The sequence below is a fragment of the Zosterops lateralis genome (assembly GCF_965231275.1).
Source record: "Zosterops lateralis genome assembly, chromosome: 24".
In the NCBI taxonomy this organism is placed as follows: Eukaryota; Metazoa; Chordata; class Aves; order Passeriformes; family Zosteropidae; genus Zosterops; species Zosterops lateralis.
The window spans coordinates 6171720-6195524 of NC_139784.1; the positions used below are offsets into that span (position 1 = coordinate 6171720).

Below are 23805 nucleotides of genomic sequence, written 5' to 3' on the forward strand. Positions count from 1 at the left end.
AAATTAAAAAAACCCTATATATATATATATATAAAAATAAATATTATATATATATATTATTTTTATATAAAATTTTCTATAAAAATTTATATATATAATATATATAAATTTTTCTATATAAAATTTTCTATTAAAATTTATATATATAATATATAAAAAATTTTATATATATAAATTTTTATATATAAAAATTTATATATATAATTTTTTATATAAAAATTTTATATATAAAAATTATATATATACAATTTTATAAAAATATATAAATATAAATATATATATATATATGAGAAGAAGAAGAAGGAAAAAAAAAAAAAAAAAAAAGAGGAAGAAAAGGACCTAAAAAAAAATTTATTACCAAAGGCAAGGCGAGCAAATGGTTTGGGACCTGGCAGCCCCACTTCACATCCCTCTCAAAAATCACTTAAGAAGTGCCCAAACAGTGGGAGAGATTAAGTTTGGTAAGTTCCGACTTTTTCCTCTCGAGGCTTCGCGTTCAACTCCACTTTAAACCGAGTTTTCTTCTCGCCAAACTCCACTTTAAACCGAGCTTTTCCTCGCGCCTTTTCCCGGATTATTTTATTTTATTTTATTTTATTTTATTTTATTTTATTTTATTTTATTTTATTTTATTTTTCAACCCCTCGAGTGGTAAAAATTCCGTGTTGTTTTTAAACTCTGGGAGCGCTGGCGGTTCCCACGATAAACTCGAGATTAAAGGGGTAAAACCAGCCCAGGAGCGACTAAAAATCGGATTTAATTCAGGGCTGGGCTGGTTTTGGGTTCTGATTGAACAAATCCTGGGTTTGGAGCGCCTTTTTTGTCTTTTTTAATACAATTTTGGGTGTTTTTCCCTTTCTGGCCGAGCAGAATTTGGGGGAATCCGCCCGGAAAGGGAAATAAACCCCAGAAAAGGGTCGGGAGCGGTTTTGTTGTGACTCAGGGGAGTCAAACCCTCTTTGCTTGAGGCGGGTTTGGGGGAAAATCCGGCGAGTTTGGGGCTGATGGAGCCTGGGGAGGTCGCGGGGGGATTTTGGGGGGATTTTGGGATGATGTTGGGATGATTTTGGGTTGATTTTGGATTATTTTGGGATGATTTTGGGGGTTTTGTGAAGCTGAGGAGCCGCCGGGCACCTCAAGGGGACTTTGGGATGATTTTGGGATTATTTGGGTTGATTTTGAGATTATTTTGGGATGATTTTGGATTATTTTGGGATGATTTTTGAGGATTTTCTGAGATTGAGGAGCCACCAGGCACCTCAAGGGGATTTTGGGATGATTTGGGGATTATTTGGGATAATTTTGGGATAATTTTAGGATGATTTTAGAGATTTCCTGAGATTGAGGAGCCACCAGGCACCTCAAGGGGATTTTGGGATGATTTTGGGATGATTTGGGATGATTTTGGGATAATTTTGGGATAATTTTGAGGATTTTCTGAGGTTGAGGAGCCACCAGGCACCTCAAGGTTTGACCCGGCCGCGAATTTCGCATTAAAACCAAAAAAATACCAAAAAAAACCGGCGACTGGGAGCCTTTAGTGAGTTCGGGGGGGAAAAAACGTTTATTTGAGTTCGAGTAAAGCTACAAACAAATACAAAAAGCTTCTTGGCAAGGAGACATGACAGAGCCATTTGTACACAGAACATCCACTCGCCCACTACCACCCCAGAAGGATTTCCGCAAATATTTACAGATATCACAGAGCTCCAGGGGCGCTCTCCGCTTTTATACAGCTTTCATTCTTTTTTTTCTTATTTTAAATTATTTTTTTAATAATAATAATATTGAAGTTCACCCACGTCTAAGAGTAACGCCTGGGAAATGAGGCTGGGATTGGAAATCCTGGCCTGGAGTTTGGACTAAAACACAGACTGGACAATTTATTTTTTTAAGACAGAAAGATACAAGAGCTGCTTTTTTTTTTTTTTTTTCCTATTTTTTTTCTATTTTTTTCCCATTTTTGTTTTTTTCAAGACCTTTTTTTAAAATTTTTTTAAATTTTTTTTTTTCTTCTACTGTAGTGCAGAACCCCCCGATTATTTTTATTATTTTTTTCTCTTAGGCAGAGAAGAACTCACCCAAGAGCAATAAAATCAGGAAAAAAATTAAAAAAAATAAAAAAAAAAAAATAAAAAAAAGAGGAGAAGGGGGACAAAAAAAAAAAAAAAATCCCGACAAATAAACAAACAACGGTATCTGACCTCGATTTATAAATAAGTTATTATAACACTGAAAGGGCTCACAGAACACACTCAGCTTTGCAGAAAGCGCCAAGACAGAGCACGGACACACAAACATTGAGAAGAACAACGAGAGCAGGAGGAGCATCTGGAAATAAAATTTAATTAATTTTTTTCTTTTAAAAAAAAAAAAACTCACTAAACAAATAAACAAATAATAAAAGAAACAACCTCCAAAAAGAGACCACGACACGAGCTCAGTCCCAAATCACCGACAGGAGCTGGGGGGGTTTATTTTGGATTATTTTTGAGGATAAATCAAGCACAGGGCGAACAGAAGGTGCCTCACTGGACAGTTCTCCCAAACTAAAGATCTGCGGTTTATTTATTTCCTTTTATCAATTCGCTCAGGGGGCTTTTTCTTGGATTTTTAAATATTTTTTTAATTTTTTTTTTTTTGCTTGTTGTTGCTGCTTTTTTTCCTTTTTTTTTTTTCTTCTCTCGCCCATCTCCTCTTCATCATCACCACCATCATCACCACCATTATAATCTTCTTTTATATTTTTATTTTTCTCATTTCCCCCCCGTTTTTGGCCGGTTCCTGGCAGAGATCTCAGGGCTGGAAGGCGCTGCCGGCCGAGGCCAGGCTCATACTCTTCAGTTTATTATCCTTCTTCCACTTCATGCGGCGGTTCTGGAACCAGATTTTGATCTGGCGCTCGGAGAGGCAGAGAGCGTGAGCGATCTCTATTCTCCTCCTGCGGGTGAGATATCTATTGAAGTGGAATTCCTTTTCCAACTCCAGGGTCTGGTAGCGAGTGTACGCTGTCCTCGCCCTCTTCCCGTCTGGTCCTGTCATGTCTGGATAACACGGACAACAGCGGGGTTGGGGTTTTTTGCCTCCTTTTTGCTCCCATTATTTCATTTTATATATATATATATATATATAAAATATATTTTTAATATTTGTTTTTTATATATATATATATAAAATATATATTTTTATATCTATTTAATATATATTTTATATATATAATATATAAAAATATATATTTTATATCTATTTCATATATATTAATATATATTTAATATATAATAGATATTTTATATCTATTTTAATATATTTTAATATATATAATAGATATTTTATATAATATATATTTTTATATCTACTTAATATATAATATATATTTTTATATAATATCTATTTTTATATAATATCTATTTTATATAATATTTTTAATATATATAAAATATATATTTTATATATTTATATATATTTTATATATATATTATATATATATTATATATATATATTCAATATATTATATATATATATGTATACTTTTAAAGCAATTTTCCACGCTTTTAATTTTTTTTTTATTTTATATTTTTTTAACTCGAGGTTAAATATTGGTGTCCCCCCTCCTCAAATATCAACACACCCCCCTTTTTTTTTCTCTTTTTTTTCTCTGTGCTTTTTTATTTCTGCCACCCCCCACCTCACACATATAAATCCCCCCTCCAGCCCCGACATTCCCCACTCAAAATCCATAATTTAACCGTGGGAAGAGCCCTGGGAATCTCTGCCTTTTTTTAATTATTTTTTTTTATTATTTTTCCCTCTCCCTGCTGGCCGTTCCCGGGCCAGGTTTGGTTTTTCCTCCCTGGGAAAATCCCGGGGCTGGAGCGGGGAGGGAGTTCCAGGGGGAGGTTCTGCCTTTTCCCCGGCGGATTTTGGGGGGATTTGTCAGGAATAAACCAGAAATGAGAAATCAGAGCAGGACGGGGCTGGGAGCCCCATCTGTGCCTTCAATGCCGCTTTAATGGTCAATTCTTCCCTTTCCCAGCCCAGGGAACTCCCCCCTGGCCTCCAGCTCTAAATCACCTTCTCCCCACCATCCGCACCGTGCTAAGAATAAAATATAATTATCATTTTATTTTTTTTTAAAGCGCCGGTTTGGCGGCGAGGAGAGAGAAACGGAAAATAAAAATCACCCCCCCACCCAAACACAAATACACAGGCAGAGATTTTTTTTTTTTTTCCCCCTTTTTTCCAGGCGCCAGAGGCAGCTTTAGGGGCGAGAAAATACAAAAGCAATAAATTGCTGCGATTCTGATCAAAGCGCCTCCGCGGAATAAAAGGAAGGAGAGAGAGAGAGGGAGAGAGAAAAAAAAAAAGGGAATGAAGCTGGAGAGAGGAAAAAAAAAAAAAAAGGGGAATGAAGCTGGAGAAGGGGGAGAGAGAAAAAAAATAAAGGGAATGAAGGTGGAGAAGAGGAGAGAGAGGAAGAAAAAGGGAATGAAGCTGGAGAAGGGGAGAGAGAAAAAAAAATAAAGGGAATGAAGCTGGAGAAGGGGGAGAGGGGAAAAAAAAAAGGAGGAAAGGAGGGAAATAAATAGGAGAAAAAAAGAGAAAAGGAGAGGGATGAGGGGGGCAAAAATAAACAACGACAAGACAAAAAAAAAAAAAAAAAAAAAAAAAAGCAGAGAGAGACAGAGAGAGAGAGAGAGAGGAGTATCTGTACCATGGCTAATGTGAAGTTTCCTCATCCAGGGGAATATCTGGGGCGCCTGCCCTTCTGTGGCCGCCGTGGAGGTGGCGATGGGCTCTGCCTGCGCCCGGGGGCCGCTCCCGTTCAGGGCAGAGCCCTCCTCGGCTCCCGACGACGCGCTGGTCTCGTCTAGTTCTGTGAAATTTGTGCTGCTGCTGGTGGTGGCGGCGGCAGAAGGAGCCGGCTCGGAGGGGGACGGGGCGGCTTTGCCCCCGTGGCTGTCGCTGGTGGAGCAGGGCAGGGAGTCGGGAGGAGATAAGGAGCAGCTGGACGCCTGTCTAAACCTGCTCTCCTGGGCTGGAGAAGGGAAACCGCGGGAGCTCTCGCCCACAGCCCCAAAGTGACTGGAGGAGGAGGCTGAGCGGTTGATGCTAAGGTCCATCCCATTGTAGTTGTAGCCATAAGAGCTGGAATGCATGGTGGTGCTTGAATCTCTGTAAGAACCGTTCATGGAACTGCCGGTCCCATAATTTAGTAACTGATAGTCGGGGCCATTCGGGTAGCGCCCTGAGAACGAGTTTACAAAGTAAGAGCTCATTTGGGTTATTTTGGAGGGCTTGATTTGTGGCTCGTGGTCGTTATAACCCCCGTGCTTGACGATTTATGATGTATTAATGAATTATAGCAACGCACTGTACTTCGTTTTTGCCGTGGATGCGGCCAAATATGGGGGGGGGGGGTGGAAATGGGGGGGGTGGAGGGTGGGGGGTGCGTTCGGGGCGTCACGTGCTTTTGTTGACCAGTCGTAAATTCTCAGCGATGACCTCAGGAGGTAATTCATGCTCCGCGCTAACAAATAATGACGAGCGCCGAGCTCCTTTTTTTAGGCCCAAAGTCGCCCCCAAATCCGGCGCCGCCATCGCCCCCCGCCTGGGCGGAGCGCGCCACCTGCCGGCCGACAGCGCGCACTGCAACTCATTCACTTCTATTTTTTTTTAATTTTTTTTTTTTTAAATTTTTTTTTACATCACCCAACCCCCCCCTCTAAAAAAAAAAAAAATTCATCTTCACCCCCACTTCTCTTCTATTATTATTTTTTTTAATTTAAAAAATAATAAAACCAGCGTTGAGAGCGAGGAAAAGGCGCGGTGGAGAAATCTGGGGTTTTGTGGTTGAGAAGTTTGGGGTGAGGGTTTTTTGGGGTGTCCTCGGTGGAAGGTGGTGATGAAGACTCTGAGGGTTGATTTTTTTTTGGAAGGAAAGTGGTTTCTCCGCGTTTGTTCCGCCCGGGAAGGTCGAGGTGGTTTCTCTGCTCTGGCGGGAGGGAAGAACTCGCACCTTCGCTCTGGAAGGGACAGAAAAATCAACACCCTGGGGGGGAAAATGGGGGAGAAAAAGGGAAAAATAGAGGTAAAATCCGGCCAGCGCTGCTTTTTAGGGTGTTCTGTTCATTTCCACGTCCTTCCTGAGCTTTGTGCTTTTTCCTTTTTGTTGTTGACCTGCAAAAGGGAATTTCGGGGAGAAAAAACGCTTTGAAATTGGGGGAAAGGATGGGAAAGAGCTGAGCTTTTCCAGGCTTTAATTTCCTTTTTTTTTTTCCTCTCTTCTTCTTCTTTTTCTTCTGTTTCTCCTTTTCTTTTTGGCCTTTTTTTTTTTTTCTTCCTTTTTTTTGTTTTTATTTTGTTTTTTTGGGGGTTTTTTTGGGTTTTTTGGGGTTTTTTTGGGTTTTTTGGAATTTTTTTGTCTTTTTTTTTTTTTTTTTTTTTTTTTTTTTTTTTCCTTCCAAGGCACTTGAGGAATTTTTCCTGCTCTCGCCTGGAACTCGTTGGGAATGATGCGCCATATTGAAAGTGACATATAATTATAATAATTACGGGCAATGAAAAGCGTGGCAATAACAGTAAATGTCCTACAGCTGGGAAGCTTCTGCAGCAATTGATTTTAAAAGTGCTTGACATTAAAAAACGCGGCTCATTTCCCACCGAGGGGATTTTGGTGGGGACAGGAGATGCTCCTTCCTCGATTTTTCCCCCCAAATCGCTTTTTTTTTGCCCCTAAATTCCTCAGCAGATTAAAAAAAATAACCTTCTCCTTTAATTCTTTCATTATTTCATTTTTTTACTCCATTCTCCCCCTAAAAGAGGAGAAAAATTGGTTTTTTTGGCAGGAAATTCCTCCCAGAAAAGCACAAAAACCTTCCCCGGCCAAACCAAGGAGACACTGGAGACGCTCGAGAGAAAAAAATAAAATTTTGCCCCTCTCCAAACACCTTAATTTTAAAAAAATCCGCTTTTTTCCCCCCCTTTCTCTCAGTTTAAATAGACTCCCATATTCCTGCCTTTGAGATTTATTTTTTTTCCAGAGGTAAACCCTCTGGAAATCTGGATTTTTTTAATATAAATATATATATTTTTTCTCCCTGGTAGATTTTTCTTTGATTCAGGGGCGCGGAGAGAGGGAGCAGATGTTGGAAAGATGCCGGGCAATGTTGGGTGTTTTGGGTGGATAAATGGGAGCGCAGTTTTTTTCCCCGTTTCCTTGATTTATTGTGGAGATGGGACGGCGTTTCCTCATAACTCTTTGTACTGTAACAATAAAAAAATAATAAATAAAGAAAAAAAAAAAGAGAGAGAGAGAAAGAGACACAGAGAGGAGCTGAAGGCAGAATTGTCAGCCAGGAAATGCTCTTGGTGAAAGAGTTTCCATTCAAAATTAGACCAAAATTAAAGTAAAAAATAAAAATAAAAGGGGGAAAATCAGATTTTTTTTCTGCCCGTTGTAACTTCAGTGCGGAGTTGCTTGTCCTGGAGTCATTGTCACACAGAGAGGAGCAAATAAAATAAAAATAAATCTCATTTTTAGAGCTTTGCTCATCAAAAATCGCCCTGGAAAAAGGGGAAAATCCTGATAAACGCAGCGCCAATAACGACAGGGGAGGGGAAGGTGCGGGTGGGATCCAAGACTTGGCTTTTATTAGAGAATTCCATGGTCAGACCTAAGACAAACTCCAAAAAACACGACACGTACAAAAAAATTAATAAAATAGAACTTTCTGTCCGTCGGTGCTTTTTTTTAAAACTTTTTTTTTTTAACTTTTTTTTTTTTTTTTTTTTTTTTTTTTTTTTGCAGCCTTGTAGGTAGTACTCGTTCCTTCAGTAGATTTTTAACTTTTTAAAATAAAAAATAAAAGCAAAAAAGAAAATAAAAAACCAACCCCAAAAACTAATTACAGAGAACCCCAGGATTTGATTAATTTACCAAAAAAGGAAAAAAAAAAATTAAAAAAAGAGGGAATTTTTTTAAAAAAAAAATCAACTTATATCAACCGTGCATGGAACATTTTTACAAAACTGAGGACAATAAACACCCCAAATGACAAATATTGCAGCACTTCCATTAAATACAAGAGTTAGCAGATACTAACAGTGACACCAAGGGTAGAAACACGGCTAGGAGTCCTTTTTTTTATTTTTTTTTTCCCTTTTTTTACCTCTTTCCCTCCTTCTCTCTCTCTCCATCTCTTCAGTTTTTAATTATTATAATTATAATTATTATTATTATTATTCCATGTGGTGTCTGGGGGAGGAAGGGGGTGGAGAGGGAGGGAAAGGGAGGGGCAGGAAGGGGAAAAAATATTCAAAAAAAGCAACTTGGAGCCTGATTTTTTTTTGTGCTTGGGAGTTTTTTTTTTGTTGTTGTTTTGTTTTGTTTGTGGATAAAACCACCTGGAATTGGAGTTGGGGGCAGTTTGGAGCCCAAAGTTTGTGCTGGGGAGGGTTTGTCCCACCAAAGGTGGGGTTGTCCCTCTCAGGCAGCTCACACTCCCTCCCCTCCCTAAATTCTAATTTTTTATCATTTTTCCTCCTTTTTTTTTTCCTCATTTTAAATACCACACTTTTCAATTTTCTCCCCCCTATTTATTTTAATTTTTTTTCAAATATTTTAAATTTTTTTTCAAATATTTTTAATTTTTTTTTTAATTTTTTAATTTTTTTTTTAAATTTTTAATTTTTTTTTAAATTTTTTTTTTAATTTTTTCCTTTTCACTCGGCCGCTTTCTCCTCCTCCTCCTCGGCGCTGAGCTGGGAGGAGTTGAGCAGTTTGTTCTCCTTTTTCCACTTCATGCGGCGGTTCTGGAACCAGATTTTGATCTGGCGCTCGGTGAGGCAAAGCGAGTGCGCGATTTCAATGCGCCTCCTCCGGGTCAGGTACCGGTTAAAGTGAAATTCCTTCTCCAGCTCCAGGGTCTGGTACCTGGTGTAGGTCTGGCGGCCCCGGCGCCCGCTGGGCCCGAAGGAAGAACCTGCCAAACCCGCAAGGGGAGAGAAAAAAAATATAATAATAAAGATTAAAATTAATCACCAAAAAAAATCATTAAAAATAGGGATTAATAGGGAAATAATAAGGGAAATAATAAGGGGAAATAAGGGAAATAATAAGGGGAAAAATAAGGGAAATAATAAGGGGAAATAATAAGGGGAAATAAGGGAAATAATAAGGGAAAAATAAGGGAAATAATAAGGGAAAATAAGGAAAAATAAGGGAAAATAAGGAAAAATAAGGGGAAATAAGGGAAAATAAGGGGAAATAAAGGGAAATAAGGGGAAATAAGGAAAAATAAGGGAAAATAAGGGAAAATAAAGGGGGTGAAGGGGGAAAAGGCCATGGCTGATTTTTTGGCGGGATGGTGAGGAAATAATAAGGGAAAATAAGGGAAAATAAGGGGAGTGAATGGGAAAAGGAGAAAAGGCCAAGGTTGATTTTTTTGGGGGATGATGAGGATGGATCTGCTCCTTCCCCAAATATTTTGGGGGAACCCCAGGAGGGGCCGGGAGGGCTCGGAGCATCCCCAGGTTAAAATAAATGAGAGAGAGAGGGGGAAATCCATCTTATTCCGGGCTGGGACACCGCAAGGTGTTCTGGCAAACCTCCCCCTCCTTTCCCTTCCCCTTTTCCTTCCCTTTTCCTTCCCTTTCCCTTCCCTTTTCCTTCCTTTTCCCTTCCCTTTTCCTTCCTTTTCCCTTCCCCTTTCCCTTTTCCTTCCTTTCCCTTCCCCGGGGTGTTTAACAATAATGAAGTGAATCGATCTGCCCGAGTAAAGAGGACACAGCGTTAATGGACTTAAATCAATTTGGGACTTTAAAAAAGCATCAAATGCATCTAAACACCGCCTTGGAGTATTTTTCTTTCCTCTCTCCTCCCCTCCACACTTCTCTTATCATTTTTTTATTATTATTATTATTGTAGTTCTGATTGAGGAAACAGCACTTGAAGAAGTCATAGATCATTGAGAGAAGGGGAGGGGAAGAAAAAAAAAAAATAAAATCAGGAAAATCCTCCCCCAGGCAGAGTTTTCATTAAGTGCGAGCGGCGTTAAAAATGTAACCGCGTCTCTCTTCAAGAATTTTTTTTTTTTTTTATATAATTTAATTCTGGCTCCGGGAAGAGATAGATAGAGAGGGAGATGCCAGGGGGGGTAAAGCCAGGCAGGTCTGATTTAACCGAGATATCCCTGCCCTGAGCGTGGGGGGCACAGACACAGACAAATCGCCGGGGATGAGTGACACACAACTGGAATGTGGCTAAAGGAGGGAAAAAAAAGAAATAAAACAGGGGGGAGTAATAAAATGAGAAGGAGAGGGGTAAAAAAAATATGTGGTAAAAGGAGAAAAAAAAAAAGAAGAAGAAATAAAGGAGGGGGGTAATAAAAAGAGAAGGAGAGGGGTAAAAATGTGGTTAAAGGAGAAAATAAAAAGAAATAAAGGGGAGGGGGGAGTAATAAAATGAGAAGGAGAGGGGTAAAAAAAAAAGTGGCAAAAGAAGAAAAGAAAAGAAATAAATAAAGGGGAGGGGGGTAATAAAATGAGGAGGGGGTAAAAAAAGTGGCAAAAGGAGAAAAAAAAAGAAATAAAGGAGAGGGGGTAATAAAAAGAGGAGGAGAGGGGTAAAAAAAGTGGTAAAAGGAGAAAAAATAAAAGAAATAAAAGAGAGAGGGGGGTAATAAAATGAGAAGGAGAGGGAGTAAAAGAATCTGAGTTTTTGGGGTTTAAAAGTTCCCAGTTTGAGGAGGAGGAGGGAGGAGAGGGAGAGAAAATCTCGGAAGTTTTGGAGAGTGTTTAGAGCCTCTCACTTCGCCCAAGTTTTTGACTTGTTTCCCAACCCGCTGGAAGTTTTTTGGGGCTCTTTAAAAAGTGAAAACTTTCCTCTTACTCCCTTCTCTCACTCTCTCTCTCTCCCCACAGCGCGAATAAATGAAAAACTGGGGTGGTGGGGTTGGGATGAGGAGGAAAATGAGAATGAGGAGGAGGAGGAGGATGAGGAGGAGGAGGAGGATGAGAATGAGGATAAAGATGAGGATGAGGAGGATAAAGATGAGGATGAGGAGAAGGAGGAGGAGAAGGAAAAGGAGGAAATAAATCAATGTATTCACTTTTTAAAACCGAAAAAAAAAAAAAAAAGAAATAATAATAATAATAAAACCAACTCACTATTGCAAGAGTTCATCCGCTGCATCCAGGGGTAGACGGGCGCGGAACATTTCTGCTCCTCGCTGTCTCCGAAGGCTCCTTTGCCCAGCTCACAGTCGGCCTTGCAGCGCGCCTCGGGCCCGAAGGGAACCTCCTCCAGGCCGGGGGCGCCGCACGGAGCCTCCTTGTCCCTGAAAAACCCGCCGGGCCCGAACTCACAGCCCGGCCCGCGGCCGCCGAACGCTCCCGAGCCGCCGCCGTGCTGGTAGTACAACGAGGAGGAGGAGGAGGAGGAGGAGGAGGAGGAGGAGGAGGAGGAGGAGTAGCCCTTGTCCTGCCCGCCCGGGGCTCCGCCGAACGAGCCGGGGTAGTGGCGCAGGGGATCCGCGTAGCCCGAGGGGTAGAGCGGGAGCTGGCCCAGGAACGGCTCCTGCCCCGGCGCCAGGCCCACCGGGAAAGCCGAGTTCACAAAGTACGAGCTCATCGGGAGAGGAGAGTGCGGGCAGAGTGAGAGAAGAGAGAAAAAAATTCACACCCCCCCCAGGTTTGGGTTGGGGGTTTGTTGTTGTTGTTGTTGTTGGTTTGGTTTGGTTTGTTGGGGTATTTTTGGTTATTATTTGAAGTTTGGTGATGTTGGTGGTGATGATGATGATGTTGTTGCTGCTGTTGCTGTTGCTGCTGCCGCCGTCCTTTTTTTTTTTCCTTTTTTTTTTTTTTTTCTTTTCTTTTCTTTTTTTTTTTTTTAAATACGCCCGTCCCTTTTTTTTTTTTTTTTTTTTTTCTTTTTTTTTTTTTTTTTTTTTTTTCTTTTTTATGATTAGTTGTGTTTTATAGCCGGAGCGGTTTGGCTATTAGCGCGGGCGGAGATGGGCTTTTAGCGGAGGGGAGGTGGCGCGGTGCCAGCCGGGGACACGAGGGAACAGGAGCAGCTGATCCCGGCCCGGCCAATGGCAGCGGGCCCGGCCCGAGCGGGCCCCGAGAGCCGGGAGGGCTGCGGGACCCCCGGGACACACCGCCCCTCCTCCCCTGCCCGAGCAACGCACATCACCCCTGGAATAAATATAGAAAATATATAGCGGCTTTTCCTGGTGCGAGGAGAGTCTTCAGAAATATAAATAAATATATAAATAAATAGATAAATAAATATATAAATAAATAGATAAATAAATAAATAGCCCCCTCCTCTCCTTCTCCTTCTCCTCCCCTCCCCGAGCAACACAGATCACCCCTGGAATAGATACAGAAAATATATAGCGGCTTTTCCTGGGGCGAGGAGAGGGTTTGGAAATATAAATAAATATATAAATAAATAGATAAATAAATAAATAGCCCCCTCCTCTCCTTCTCCTTCTCCTCCCCTGCCCGAGAAACACACATCACCCCTGGAATAAATATATAAAATTTCGGCTTTTCCTGGTGCGAGGAGAGGGTTTAGAAATATAAATAAATAGATAAATAAATAGATAAATAAATAGATAAATAAATAGATAAATAAATAAATAGCCCCCTCCTCTACTTCTCCTCCTCCTCCCCTCCCCGAGCCACAGATCACCCCTGGAATAAATAGAGATAAAATATCGGCTTTTCCTGGGGCGAGGAGAGGGTTTGGAAATATAAATAAATAAATAAATAGAAGTGTGGTGCCCCCTTCTCTCCTCCCCTCCCCGAGCAACAGAGATCACCCCTGGAATAGATACAGAAAATATAGAGCGGCTTTTCTTGGTGCGAGGAGAGGGTTTAGAAATAATTAATTAATTAAATAAATAAATAAATAAATAAAAGTGTGGTCCCCCCTCCTCCTCCCCTCCCCGAGCAAGAGATCACCCCCCGGAATAAATACAGAAAATATATAGCGGCTTTTCCTGTGCGAGGAGAGGGTTTGGAAATATAAATAAATAGATAGATAAATAAATAAATAGATAGATAAATAAATAGATAAATAAATAAATGAAAGTGTGGTGCCCCCTCCTCTCCTCCTCCTCCCCTCCCCGAGCCACAGAGATCACCCCCTGGAATAAATACAGAAAATATCGGCTTTTCCTGGTGCGATGAGAGGCTTTAGAAATAAATAAATAAACAAATGAATAAATAAATAAACAAATAAATGTGTGGTGCCCCCTCCTTCCTCCTCCTCCTCCTCCTCCTCCCTCCCCTAAATCTCGATCTTTACACCCATAAAACCCCCGGACAGAGAGAGGGGGAAAAGGGAAAAGAAAAAGCAAGAAAAAAAGTTAATTATTCGCGTCCGCCAAACTTTAAACCCGCCGCGTTTGGGAATCGCCGGAGTTGGGTGAAATAAGGAGGAAAAATGGAATTAAAAGTTGTTTTTTTGCTGGGAAGTTTTGTCCAAAGGAGGAAAAACCAAGGTTGGGTTCGCTCCTCCAGGAGAAATGGGTTTGACAAGTTCTCTGGCGTTAATTAATTACCGTTAATTAACAATCCCCGCTCAGCACAACCTTCTCTCGCGTATTTCCACTTATATATATATATATATATTTATTTTTTCTTTTTTTCCGGCGCCGCAAAAGCTTCCGCGTTTCGGGAGAGGTAAATGAGGGGTGAAAATAAAATAAAATAAAATAAAAAAGGAAATATTTCCGTCCTCTCTGGGTTGCACAACCTTCTCTCGCATATTTCCACTTATATATATATATATATTTTTTTTTTTTTAATTATTTTTTTTCCGGCGTCGTAAAAGCTTCCGCGTTTCGGGAGAGGTAAATGAGGGGTAAAACTAATAATAATAATAAAATAATTGAAATATTTCCGTCCTCTCTGGGTTGCACAACCTTCTTTCGCGTATTTCCACTTATATATATATATATATATATATATATTATTTTTTTTATTATTTTTTTTTCGGTGCCGCAAAAGCTTCCGCGTTTCGGGAGGGATTAATAGGGGTGAAAAATAATAAATAATAATAAAAATGGGAATATTTCCGTCCTCTCTGGGTTGCACAACCTTCTCTCGCATATTTCCTCTTATATATATATATATATATATTTTTTTTTTTTTTTCCGGCGTCGCAAAAGCTTCCGTGTTTCGGGAGAGGTAAATGAGGGGTGAAAATAAAATAAAATAAAATAAAAAATGGGACTATTTCCGTCGTCCCCGGTAATCCCCGCTCCGCTCCGGGGCCGGGCCCGCATTGTGCCCTCTTGTGTTTTTTGTCACTCCCGGCCCCACGCCCGACCCTTTTCTGGCTCAAAACGAGCCCTGGATGGGAAAAAAGCGGATTTTTCTCCACCCGGGGAGGGGGGTCAGGGCAGCGGAAAGAGCCGGAGGGTCCTCGTGTCCCCCCAGCACAAAAATCAGATTTTTGTTCATTTAAACCCCCCCAAAGGGTGACACCCACTCTGAAAGATCCACTTTTTTATTATTATTTTTATTATTTTTTAAATTTTTTTTTTGCTTGTGCTGGATTTCCTCGCTTGGCTTTACCTGCGCAGCCCCCCCTGAGATCAAGGTGGGGAATTGGAGATTTTTCTCGCTCTTTTTATTGATTTTTTTTTTTTTTTGGGAGGTTTTTCGAGGGGGAAAAGCAAAGCTGCGACAGCGGAAAGGCGGGGATAAAAAAAACATTAAAATATAAAAGAAATAAAAATAAAAATAAAGTAATTAAAATAAAATAAAATAAAATAATATAATATAATATAATATAATATAATATAATTAAAATAAAATAAAATAATTAAATTAAAATAAAATAAAATAAAATAAAATACAATAAAATAAATGAAATGAAATAATATAAAATAATATAAAATAAATAAAAATAAAATAAAAATAAAAAATAAAATAAAAATTAAATTAAATTAAATTAAATTATAAAATAAAATAAAGTAAAATAAAGTAAAATAAAATAAAATAAAATAAAATAAAAAAGGAAAATCAAATCCACCTAAATCACCCCCATCACCCTCCCCTCAATCAAAACCAACATTTTTCTCAAGGGCTCCTTTCCTGCCCCCAAAAAAACACCTCGAAAAATCCCTGAATTACCACAAATCTTTAAAAAAAAAAAAAATAAAACTCCCTCAGGGCGGAGCTGCCAAAGCAAAGCCTCGAGAGCCTCGGGAAGCGGCGTTTTATTCCCCGGATAATTGAATTTATTTTGGGATTTGGTGTTTACGGCGGCCAAGAGGCCGCAGATGAAGTTCCCTGGAAGGCCCAGAATTCAAGGAAATAACAGGAGGAAGCGGCTTTTCCATCCCCCACCCACCCTGAGAATCTGAGATTTCTTCTTGCACAGTTTCCCCCCCTTTTTTTAAATTTTTTTTATTATTATTATTTGTGGGAGGGAAAGGAGATGGGTTGGCCAAAGGGGGAAAAAAATAAAAATTAAAATTAAAATTAAAAAAAAAAAATTGGGAAAAAAATTGAAAATTAAAAAGTGGAAGAAAGAAGGGAAAAGAAAAAAAAAAGGAAAAAAAAAGAGAAAAAAAAAAAAGAAAAAAAAAGGAAAAAAAAAGAAAATAAATAAAAAAAAGAAAAAAGGAAAAAAGAGAAAAAAGGAAAAAAGAGGAAAAAGAGGAAAAAAGAGGAAAAAAGACTAAAAAAGGGGAAAAGGGAGGAGAAAAAAGAGAAAAAAAGAGACGGGAAAAAAGAGAAAAAAATCAAAGAGAGAGATGGGAATGATGAGTAGAGAAGAAGGAGAGAGGGGAAAAGGGGAAGAAAAGGGGGGGAAGAAAAAAAAGGGAAAAAAGGGAAAAAAGGAGGAAAAAGGGAAAAAAAGGGGAAAAATTGAGTAAAAAGAAAAAAAAAAGGAGGAAAAAAGGGAGAAAAGGGAGAAAAAAGGGGGGAAAAAAAGGAAAAAAAGGAGGAAAAAAGGAAAAAAAAAAGGAAAAAAAATCTGGTGTAAAAGGCTGAAGATCTTTGCAAGAGCCGAGCCCTTCATCCCTTCCTGAATTTCGCAATTTTGGATTTTTCTGGCGATTATCAGCCGCGAGCAGACCCCAAATGCAAATTTTTTTTGGAGGGGGAGAAGAATTGGGGTGTCCTGACAGCCCGGCCCGGGAAAAACAACAAAACCTACCGGAAAAAATCAAAATAAAATAAATTTTTGCCCCTTTTGGTTTTTTTTTCCGCAGCTCCTGGTAAATAAATCCCTCCAAATAGTTTTGGGAAAGGATAAAAATAATAAAAATAATAATAAAAATCTGGCAGTGGCTGCTCGTTATAATAATTTGTGGTCGGAACAGGCTTTTTGCAGAGTTTGGGCTTTTAAAAAGTAAATTAAAAAGGCGCTAATTGCTAATTGCGGCGTCGCTGACATCTCGGAAATAATAATAAATAATAATAAAAAATAAAATAAAAAATTAATAAATAATAAATAATAATAATTAAATAATAAATAAATAATAATAATAATAATAATTTTTCCCTCTCACCAGCTCGACCCCACCGCTTGTTACTTGGGGCAACAAAACGACAAAAATTCATTTTCAAGGTGGGAAAAAAACCCCAAAAAACCCCAAAAAACCCCAAATTGATCATATTTTTCACCTCCCCGCGGGTCAGGCCCGCGGTGTAATTGATTCGCCACCTCTGATCCATTTAAATACGAGCAAAGGTCTCCAAGAGCATTAAATCTCCGGGAATGGAGCTCCTGCTCAGGGGAGGATTCCCAGGGAATTTCAACCTCGGGATGGTTTTTCTGCCGCCTCCAAATCCCCGGGAAATCTGAGAGCGGCTTGGCCAATAAATAGATTTATTTTGACCAAAAAGTGTATTTATTTTGGCCATTAAATGTATTTATTTTGACCAATAAATGAATTTATTTTGGCCAATAAATATATTTTTTGTCCAATAAATATTTTTTTTGTCCAATAAATGTATTTATTTTGACCAATAAATATATTTATTTTTGGCCAATAAATGTATTTATTTTGACCAATATTTTTTTTTGACCAATAAACATATTTTTTGAACAATAAATATATTTATTTTTGGCCAATAAATATATTTATTTTGGCCAATAAATATATTTATTTTGGCCAATAAATATATTTATTTTGGCCAATAAATGTATTTATTTTGACCAATAAATATATTTACTTTGGCCATTAAATATATTTATTTTGACCATTAAATATATTTATTTTTGCCAATAAATATATTTATTTTGGCCTATAAATATATTTATTTTGGCCGCCCGTCTGTGCGGGGGCTCGTACAGTCGGGCACCGCTTTTAATCAGATTTTTGGCCTTTAAAAATAAAAGAAAACCTAAAACCGCCAGGCCGGGGCTCTGCAGGGCAGGGCAATAAAGCGGGGAGGCGGCAGAAGGTGCAATAAGAGATTTTATTGCGCTTTTTCCCCTGACAGGCGTCACTCAGGCGTCGGGACATAAATAAAGATAAACAGGAGGATTTAGGGGATGGAGGAGTTTGCTGGTTTTGGGTTTTTTACATTTTTTGGGGTTTTTTGGGGGTTTTTTTAGAGTTTTCTGGCCCCAGAGCAGGGAGGGGATTAAAACAAAACCCAAATGTTTCTCCAGAGCAGGAGAACAGAGCGGGGCTTGTGCCAGAGATGGAGAAAAAAAAAATAAAAATAATAAAAATAATAAAATAAAAGTTCAGTGCAGTTGGTTCTAATAAAAAATGATCTTTTTTTTTCATTTTTTTTTTATTTTTATTTTTTCAGGGGAGTTGGAATTGGCGGCCTGTGAGGGGAGGGCGCAGCGGGGGTTTCCCCCGGCCCAGGGAATTATTGCGGCCATAAAGTCAAGCCAAGAGAGGGGAAAAAGAGCTGGAAAAAGAAAAAAAACCCTCCTTGTTCTTGGAATTCGGACACAGAAAAAATAAATAAAATAAAATAAAAATTGGCAGCCTCCTGCACATCCAAAAAATCAAATAAACCCCCAGAGCTCCAGGCTGGGAGAATTTAAAAACAAAGAGCCATGAAGGTGTTAAAATAAATAAATAAAATAAAATAAAATAAAATAAAATAAAATAAAAAAAAAAAATAAAATAAAATAAAAAAATAAAATAAAATAAAATAAAATAAAATAAAATAAAAATTGGCAGCCTTCTGCACACCCAAAAAATCAAATAAACCCCCCAGAGCTCCAGGCTGGGAGAATTTAAAAACAAAGAGCCATGAAGGTGTTTAAAATAAAAATAAAAATAAAAATAAAATAAAATAAAATAAAAATTGGCAGCCTCCTGCACACACCCAAAAAATCAAATAAACCCCCAGAGCTCCAGGCTGGGGGAATTTAAAAACAAAGAGCCAAGAAGGTGTTAAAAATAAAAAAATAAAAATAATAAAAAATAATAAAAATAATAAAAAAGAAATAAAAATAAAAATAAAAATAAAAAATAAATAAAAATAAAAATAAAAATAAATAAATAATTAAAAAAAAATTTTAAAAAGAAAAAAAAATTAAAAAAATAATGAATAAATAAATAAATAAATTCCCTTCTCTCCCAAGCGCAAAAAAAAAAAACCCCAAAAAAACCACAAAAAAAAAAACCCGGCTGCAAGTTAATTTCCAGCAATTGAAGTTTAATTTACCTGACTTCCCGTGCAGGGCGCAATAAGCCCGGTAATGGCAGCTTTGAACAGCGCCAGGAATAAATAATCCGCCTTTGTTCCATTAAGGAGCGCGGCTAATTATTAACAAGAAAATAATAATAATAAAAAAAAGAAGAAATAAGAGAAGGAGGAGGGGAAAGGAGGGAACTTTTTAATTCCCGGGAAAGGGAATTAAATGATGTTTGGGAGGAGAAAAAAAAGCGAAATTACACCATGGAACAGCTCAGGAGCTGCTCAAACCACACAAACTTTGTTTTTCCCCACTTTTTAATATTTTTTTTTATATTTTTTCCCAGTTTTTCTCACCACTCAAAACCCTCCGAGCGCGGCACTTTCTTAAGGAAAGAAAAAAAAAAAAAAAAAAATAAAATAAATTCCAACCTCCAGAATTCTCCCAGAGCCAACAGTTGCCAGGAAACTGCGGGGCAGGAGGAGAAAACGAGGAGGGAGAGAGAGAGAAAAACCTTTGAAATTAAAGGCTCGCATTGTCCCCTCCGAGCTCCAGGAACTTAAAAGTGACCCCTGGGCTGCCCTGGACACCCCCGAGTGGTCACCGCCAGGGGAAAGGGATCAAAACTCCTCTCATTTTTATTTTAGTGCCTTTCAGTCCGCTTTAGTCTATTTTTCCCCACATTTTTTTAATTTTTTTTTCTCATTTTTCCCCATTTTTATTTCATTTTTTTCTATTTTTATTTCCATTTTTTCCCATTTTTTTCCAATTTTTTTCGCACTTTAGTCCATTTTTTTTTTCATTTTATTCCATTTAATTCCATTTTCCCCATTTAATTCCATTTTATTCCTTTTTTAAATTCCATTTTCCCCATTTTCTTCCATTTCCTTCCATTTTATTTCTTTTCCCCCCATTTTATTCCTTTTTTTCCCATTTCCCAATTTTTTTTCCATTTTATTCAATTTTCTTCCAATTTTTTTTTTCCATTTTACTCCATTTTTTCCCATTTTATTCCAGGTTATTCCATTTTATTCCATTTTCTTCCATGTTATTCCATTTTTTTCCTTTATTTTACTAGAGGTTTTATTTTTTTTTTTCCTTATTTTTTCCTTTTTTCTCTTTTTTAATTCTGAGCTGCCAAAGCCCCCTCCGGGTCCCTCCGGGCTGTTCCTGCCCTGGAGCGATTTTGGGGAATTTTTCTGAGATTTTCAGACGAGAAAACTCCTCCAAACCCCCCAAATTTTGGATTTTTAGCCGATTTTGGGAGCCGCAGGTGGAGGTGAGACCCCGGGGGGGCCCAGATTTGGGGACAGGAGGGGCGGGGACACCCCGGGAGGGGTTTAGGGGTTTGGGGACCCCCAGGGACCCCCCAGGGACCCCCAGGGATCCCCAGGGACTCCCCAGAAAACCCCCAGGGACCCCCAGAGACCCCCCAGGGACCCCCGGAGAACCCCCGGGAATCCCCAAGGACCCCCAAGGGACCCTCAAAGACCCCCCAGGACCCCCTGGGACCCCCCAGGGAACTCCCTGGACCCCCCAGGGACCCCCAGGGACCCCCCAGGGACCCCTCAGGGAACCCCCAGGACCCCCAAGGGACCCCCAAAGACCCCCCAGGGATCCCCCGGGGAACACCCAGGGAACCCCGGGGAACCCCCAGGGACCCCCAGGGACCCCCCGGGGAACCCCAGGGACCCCTCAGGACCACTTGGGAACCCCCAGGAGCCTCCAGGACCCCCAGGGACCCCCCAGGGACCCTCCGGGGAACACCCAGGGAACCCCAGGGAACCCCCCAGGAACCCCCAGGGATCCTTCAGGGAGCCCCCAGGACCCCCAGGGACCCCCAGGAACCCCCAGGGACCCCCCAGGAGCCCCCAAGACTCCCCGGGACCCCCCAGGACCCCCCGGGACCCCCGGGCTGGGCGGGCGGTGGTCGGTAGGTGGCAGCAAACGGCGGGGAATGGGCGAGTCCCGCCGAGCGCCGGCCCCGGGGGACCTTTAATTCCATTTCTTAGTCCCTTTTATTCCCTTTTTAATTCTCTTTTTTTCCCCTTTTTATTTCCTTTTATTCTCTTTTTATTCCCCTTTTTATTCCATTTTATTCCCTTTATTTTCCCCTTTTTTTATTCCCTTTTATTCTCTTTTTATTCCCTTTTTTATTCCCCTTTAATTATTTTTTTCCCTTTTTAATTCTTTTTCCCTCCTTTTTTTATTCATTTTTTCCCTTTTATTCCCTTTCCCCTCCTTTCTTAATTCCCTTTTATGCCTTTTAAAATTCCCTTTTCCCTCCTTTTTTAATTCCTTTTTATTCCCCTTTTTTATTCCCTTTTCCCCCCTTTTTATTCCTCCTTTCCCCCCTATTTTATTCCCCTTCCCCTCCTTTTTTTATTCCATTTAAATTCCCTTCCCCCCCCCATTTTTTTCCTTTTTTTTTCCCATTTTTATTCCCTTTTATCCCCCTAAAATGAACAACACCCCCTAAATCACCCCCAGCCCCAACCTGAGTTTTCTGCCTCATCCCCGAGCCAGAAATGGTTAAAATAATAATAATAATAATAATAATAATAATAATAATAATTAAAAAAAAAAAAAAAAAAAAAAAAAAAAAAAAAAAGAAGGAAAAATCGTGGGGAGGGAAAAGGAAGAACCCGCATAATTTTTTTTTTTTTTTTAAATTATTTTTACGACCTTTTCGTGATTGATGAAAAAACCTGCACCAGGTTCGGGGGTGAAACGGCTTTTAAAAATGTCCCGGGTGTTGATGCGGCCCCTGGCAGTGACTGAGATAAATAAATAAATAAATCCTCCTTTTGGTCACAGAATAAAATCCGTTTGTGCCCAAGCCATGAATGTCCTTTACCCCCATCTCGCTCTTTTTTCACCCTCTGATTTTACCATCCCCTCGCAGCCATTCACACAAAATATTTCCAAACTCACATTTGAAATATCGAGAGAAAAACAAAAAATATATATAAATATATATATTTGTGTAATAAATGAGATTTAAAGCGACATCACCAGCGGATAAATGATATTTCCCTTAAAGAAACCGGCGGATAAATATTTTCCTTTAAATAAACCAGTGGATAAATATTTTTTCCTTTAAGAAACCAGTGGATAAATAATATTTTCCCCATAAAGAAACCAGTGGATAAATAATATTCCCTTTAAAGAAACCAGTGGATAAATAAATGTTTTTCCCTTAAAGAAACCAGCACATAAATAATATTTTCCCCTTAAAGAAAAACGAGGTTCAGGACACGGGGAGGGAAAGGAAATGAGAGATTTGAGCAAAATTCGGTGGAAAAATCCCTTTAAAAGCAGAACGCAATTAAAACCTTTTATTGCTGCCCAACGTCAGCTTCACTGGGGACTTGAGGGGAAAGAAAAAAAAAAATAATAAAATTACAAATGAGAGCTCTGGGTTGGCTTCATTCATTTTTTTATTATTATTTATTTATTTTTCTCCTCCTTTTTTATTTTTTTTTTCTTCCTCCCCCCTTTTTTTCTTAATTTTTTCTTCCCCCTCTTTTTTTTTTTTTTATTTTTTTTTCTTCCCCCTCCTTTTTTTTTCTTAATTTTTTCTTCTCCCTCTTTTTTTTTTTTAAATTTTTTTCTTCCCCCTCTTTTTTTTTTAATTTGTTTTTCTTCCCCCTCTTTTTTTTAAATTTTTCTCTTCCCCCTCTTTTTTTTTTCAATTTTTTTTTCTTCCTCCTCCTTTTTTTTTTCTTAATTTTTTTCTTCCCCCTTTTTTTTTTTTTTTAATTTTTTTTTCTTCCTCCTCCTTTTTTTTTGTTTAAATTTAATTTTTTTCCGGTTGTCCTTTTGTTGTCTATTTTTTTTTTAAATTTTTTTCCACAGTAATTTTCAGATTTTTTCCCCTCTCCTCGAACAAACCACCCACACAAATCCTAAAACGACCCTGGAGATCAACACAGGAAAAAAAAAAAAACTGATTTTCCAGGGGGAAACTTGGCCAAATCACGGCGCTGCCTCAACACGAGGAAACTGCCAGGGGGAGGAAAAAAAATAATTAAAAAAAAAAATAAATAAAAAGGAAGCGACAAAATAAAAGGCGACAATTTTCCACAAAGGACTCGAGGGGTTTAAAGGCAAAACCCAAAATCCTCCTCCAAACCTGCCCGGGGGCTCCAGGTGACCCCAAACTGCTCCTTTTTATCCCCCTGGCTCCGAAATTCTGATTTTTCTCATCATTTCTTATTAATTTTGCTCATTTTTCCTCCATTTTTTCCTCTCCTTTCCCCTTTCTCTTTCTCTTTTTATTTCTTTTCATCATTCCTTCCTTTCCTCCTTCTCCATTTCTTTATTTTCATCATTTCTTCCTTCTCTTTTTCTTTTTTTTCATCATTTCTTCCTTCCCTCCTTCTCTTTTTCTCTTTTTTCATCATTCCTTCCTTTCCTCCTTCTCCATTTCTTTATTTCTTTCTTTTCCTTCTCTCCTTCTACCTTTATTTCTCTCTCTTTTCTTTTTCTCACCTCCAAACTCCTCTATTTTTTTTAAATCATTATTATTATTTTCCAACAGATTTCCACATCCTCCAATTCCTCTTTTCTCTCCATCACCCCACCCTTTACTATTATTATTATTATTATTATTATTATTATTATTATTATTATTATTATTATTTTCCTCTCACCACACCCTTTATATTTTTAATTATTATTATTTTCATCCTCCCTTCCACCACCTCCTCAAGCAGGAGGAGATGGGGATAAAACATTTTAAAAAATCACCTTGAAAAACACATTTTCCATTGATTAAAATAGAAATAATAACAATACAATATATATATATATATACAGATGATAATAAATGTTGATAAATTAATTTTTTTCCCTTACCTTTTGCCGTCCATCCCTGGGAATTTTGGGGAGGGTTTTTATCTCTGCGCTGCCAAATCTCGTCCCCAGCGCGGAGATTTCCGCGTCCCCTCGGGCTCCTCCAGCGATTTGCTTTTTTCTTTTTTCTTTTTTCTTTTTCCGAGCCCGGAAAAAGGAGAAATTTCCCCGTCCGCCGGTGCAGGATCCCCTCAGCCCTTCCATGGTCTCCCAAAAATATCTGGGTGAAGTGATGGGAAGGGGGGTGGGAGTGTAATTTAAAATAAAAACAATAAAAATATATTTTAAAAATAAAAAATATATTTAAAAAT

At 38.7% G+C, this 23805-nt stretch overlaps 3 protein-coding genes and 1 long non-coding RNA gene across 4 annotated transcripts in view; 1 reads left to right on the forward strand and 3 right to left on the reverse strand.

Moving 5' to 3' along the window:
- Positions 1-23545, reverse strand: part of HOXB3 (homeobox B3) — an 88341-nt gene extending 64796 nt beyond the window's left edge. The window contains exon 1 of the mRNA XM_083877508.1: positions 23498-23545. The gene's annotated coding sequence lies outside the window, so the exon portion shown is untranslated. The remainder of the gene's footprint in view (positions 1-23497) is intronic.
- HOXB5 (homeobox B5) lies at positions 1748-23607 on the reverse strand. The gene is made up of 3 exons (XM_083877510.1): positions 23498-23607; positions 4712-6023; positions 1748-3044 (listed from the first exon to the last, which is right to left on the reverse strand). Exons 2-3 carry the CDS (start codon positions 5274-5276, stop codon positions 2797-2799), a joined length of 813 nt encoding a protein of 270 aa, XP_083733636.1. The 5' UTR covers positions 5277-6023; positions 23498-23607; the 3' UTR covers positions 1748-2796.
- On the reverse strand, positions 7629-12361 carry HOXB6 (homeobox B6). The gene is made up of 2 exons (XM_083877515.1): positions 11167-12361; positions 7629-8981 (listed from the first exon to the last, which is right to left on the reverse strand). Exons 1-2 carry the CDS (start codon positions 11627-11629, stop codon positions 8722-8724), a joined length of 723 nt encoding a protein of 240 aa, XP_083733641.1. The 5' UTR covers positions 11630-12361; the 3' UTR covers positions 7629-8721.
- On the forward strand, positions 17102-19094 carry LOC310918520. The gene is made up of 2 exons (XR_014591678.1): positions 17102-18055; positions 18255-19094. It is a non-coding gene; the product is annotated as an uncharacterized lncRNA (long non-coding RNA).
- Positions 23608-23805: the final 198 nt, after the last annotated feature.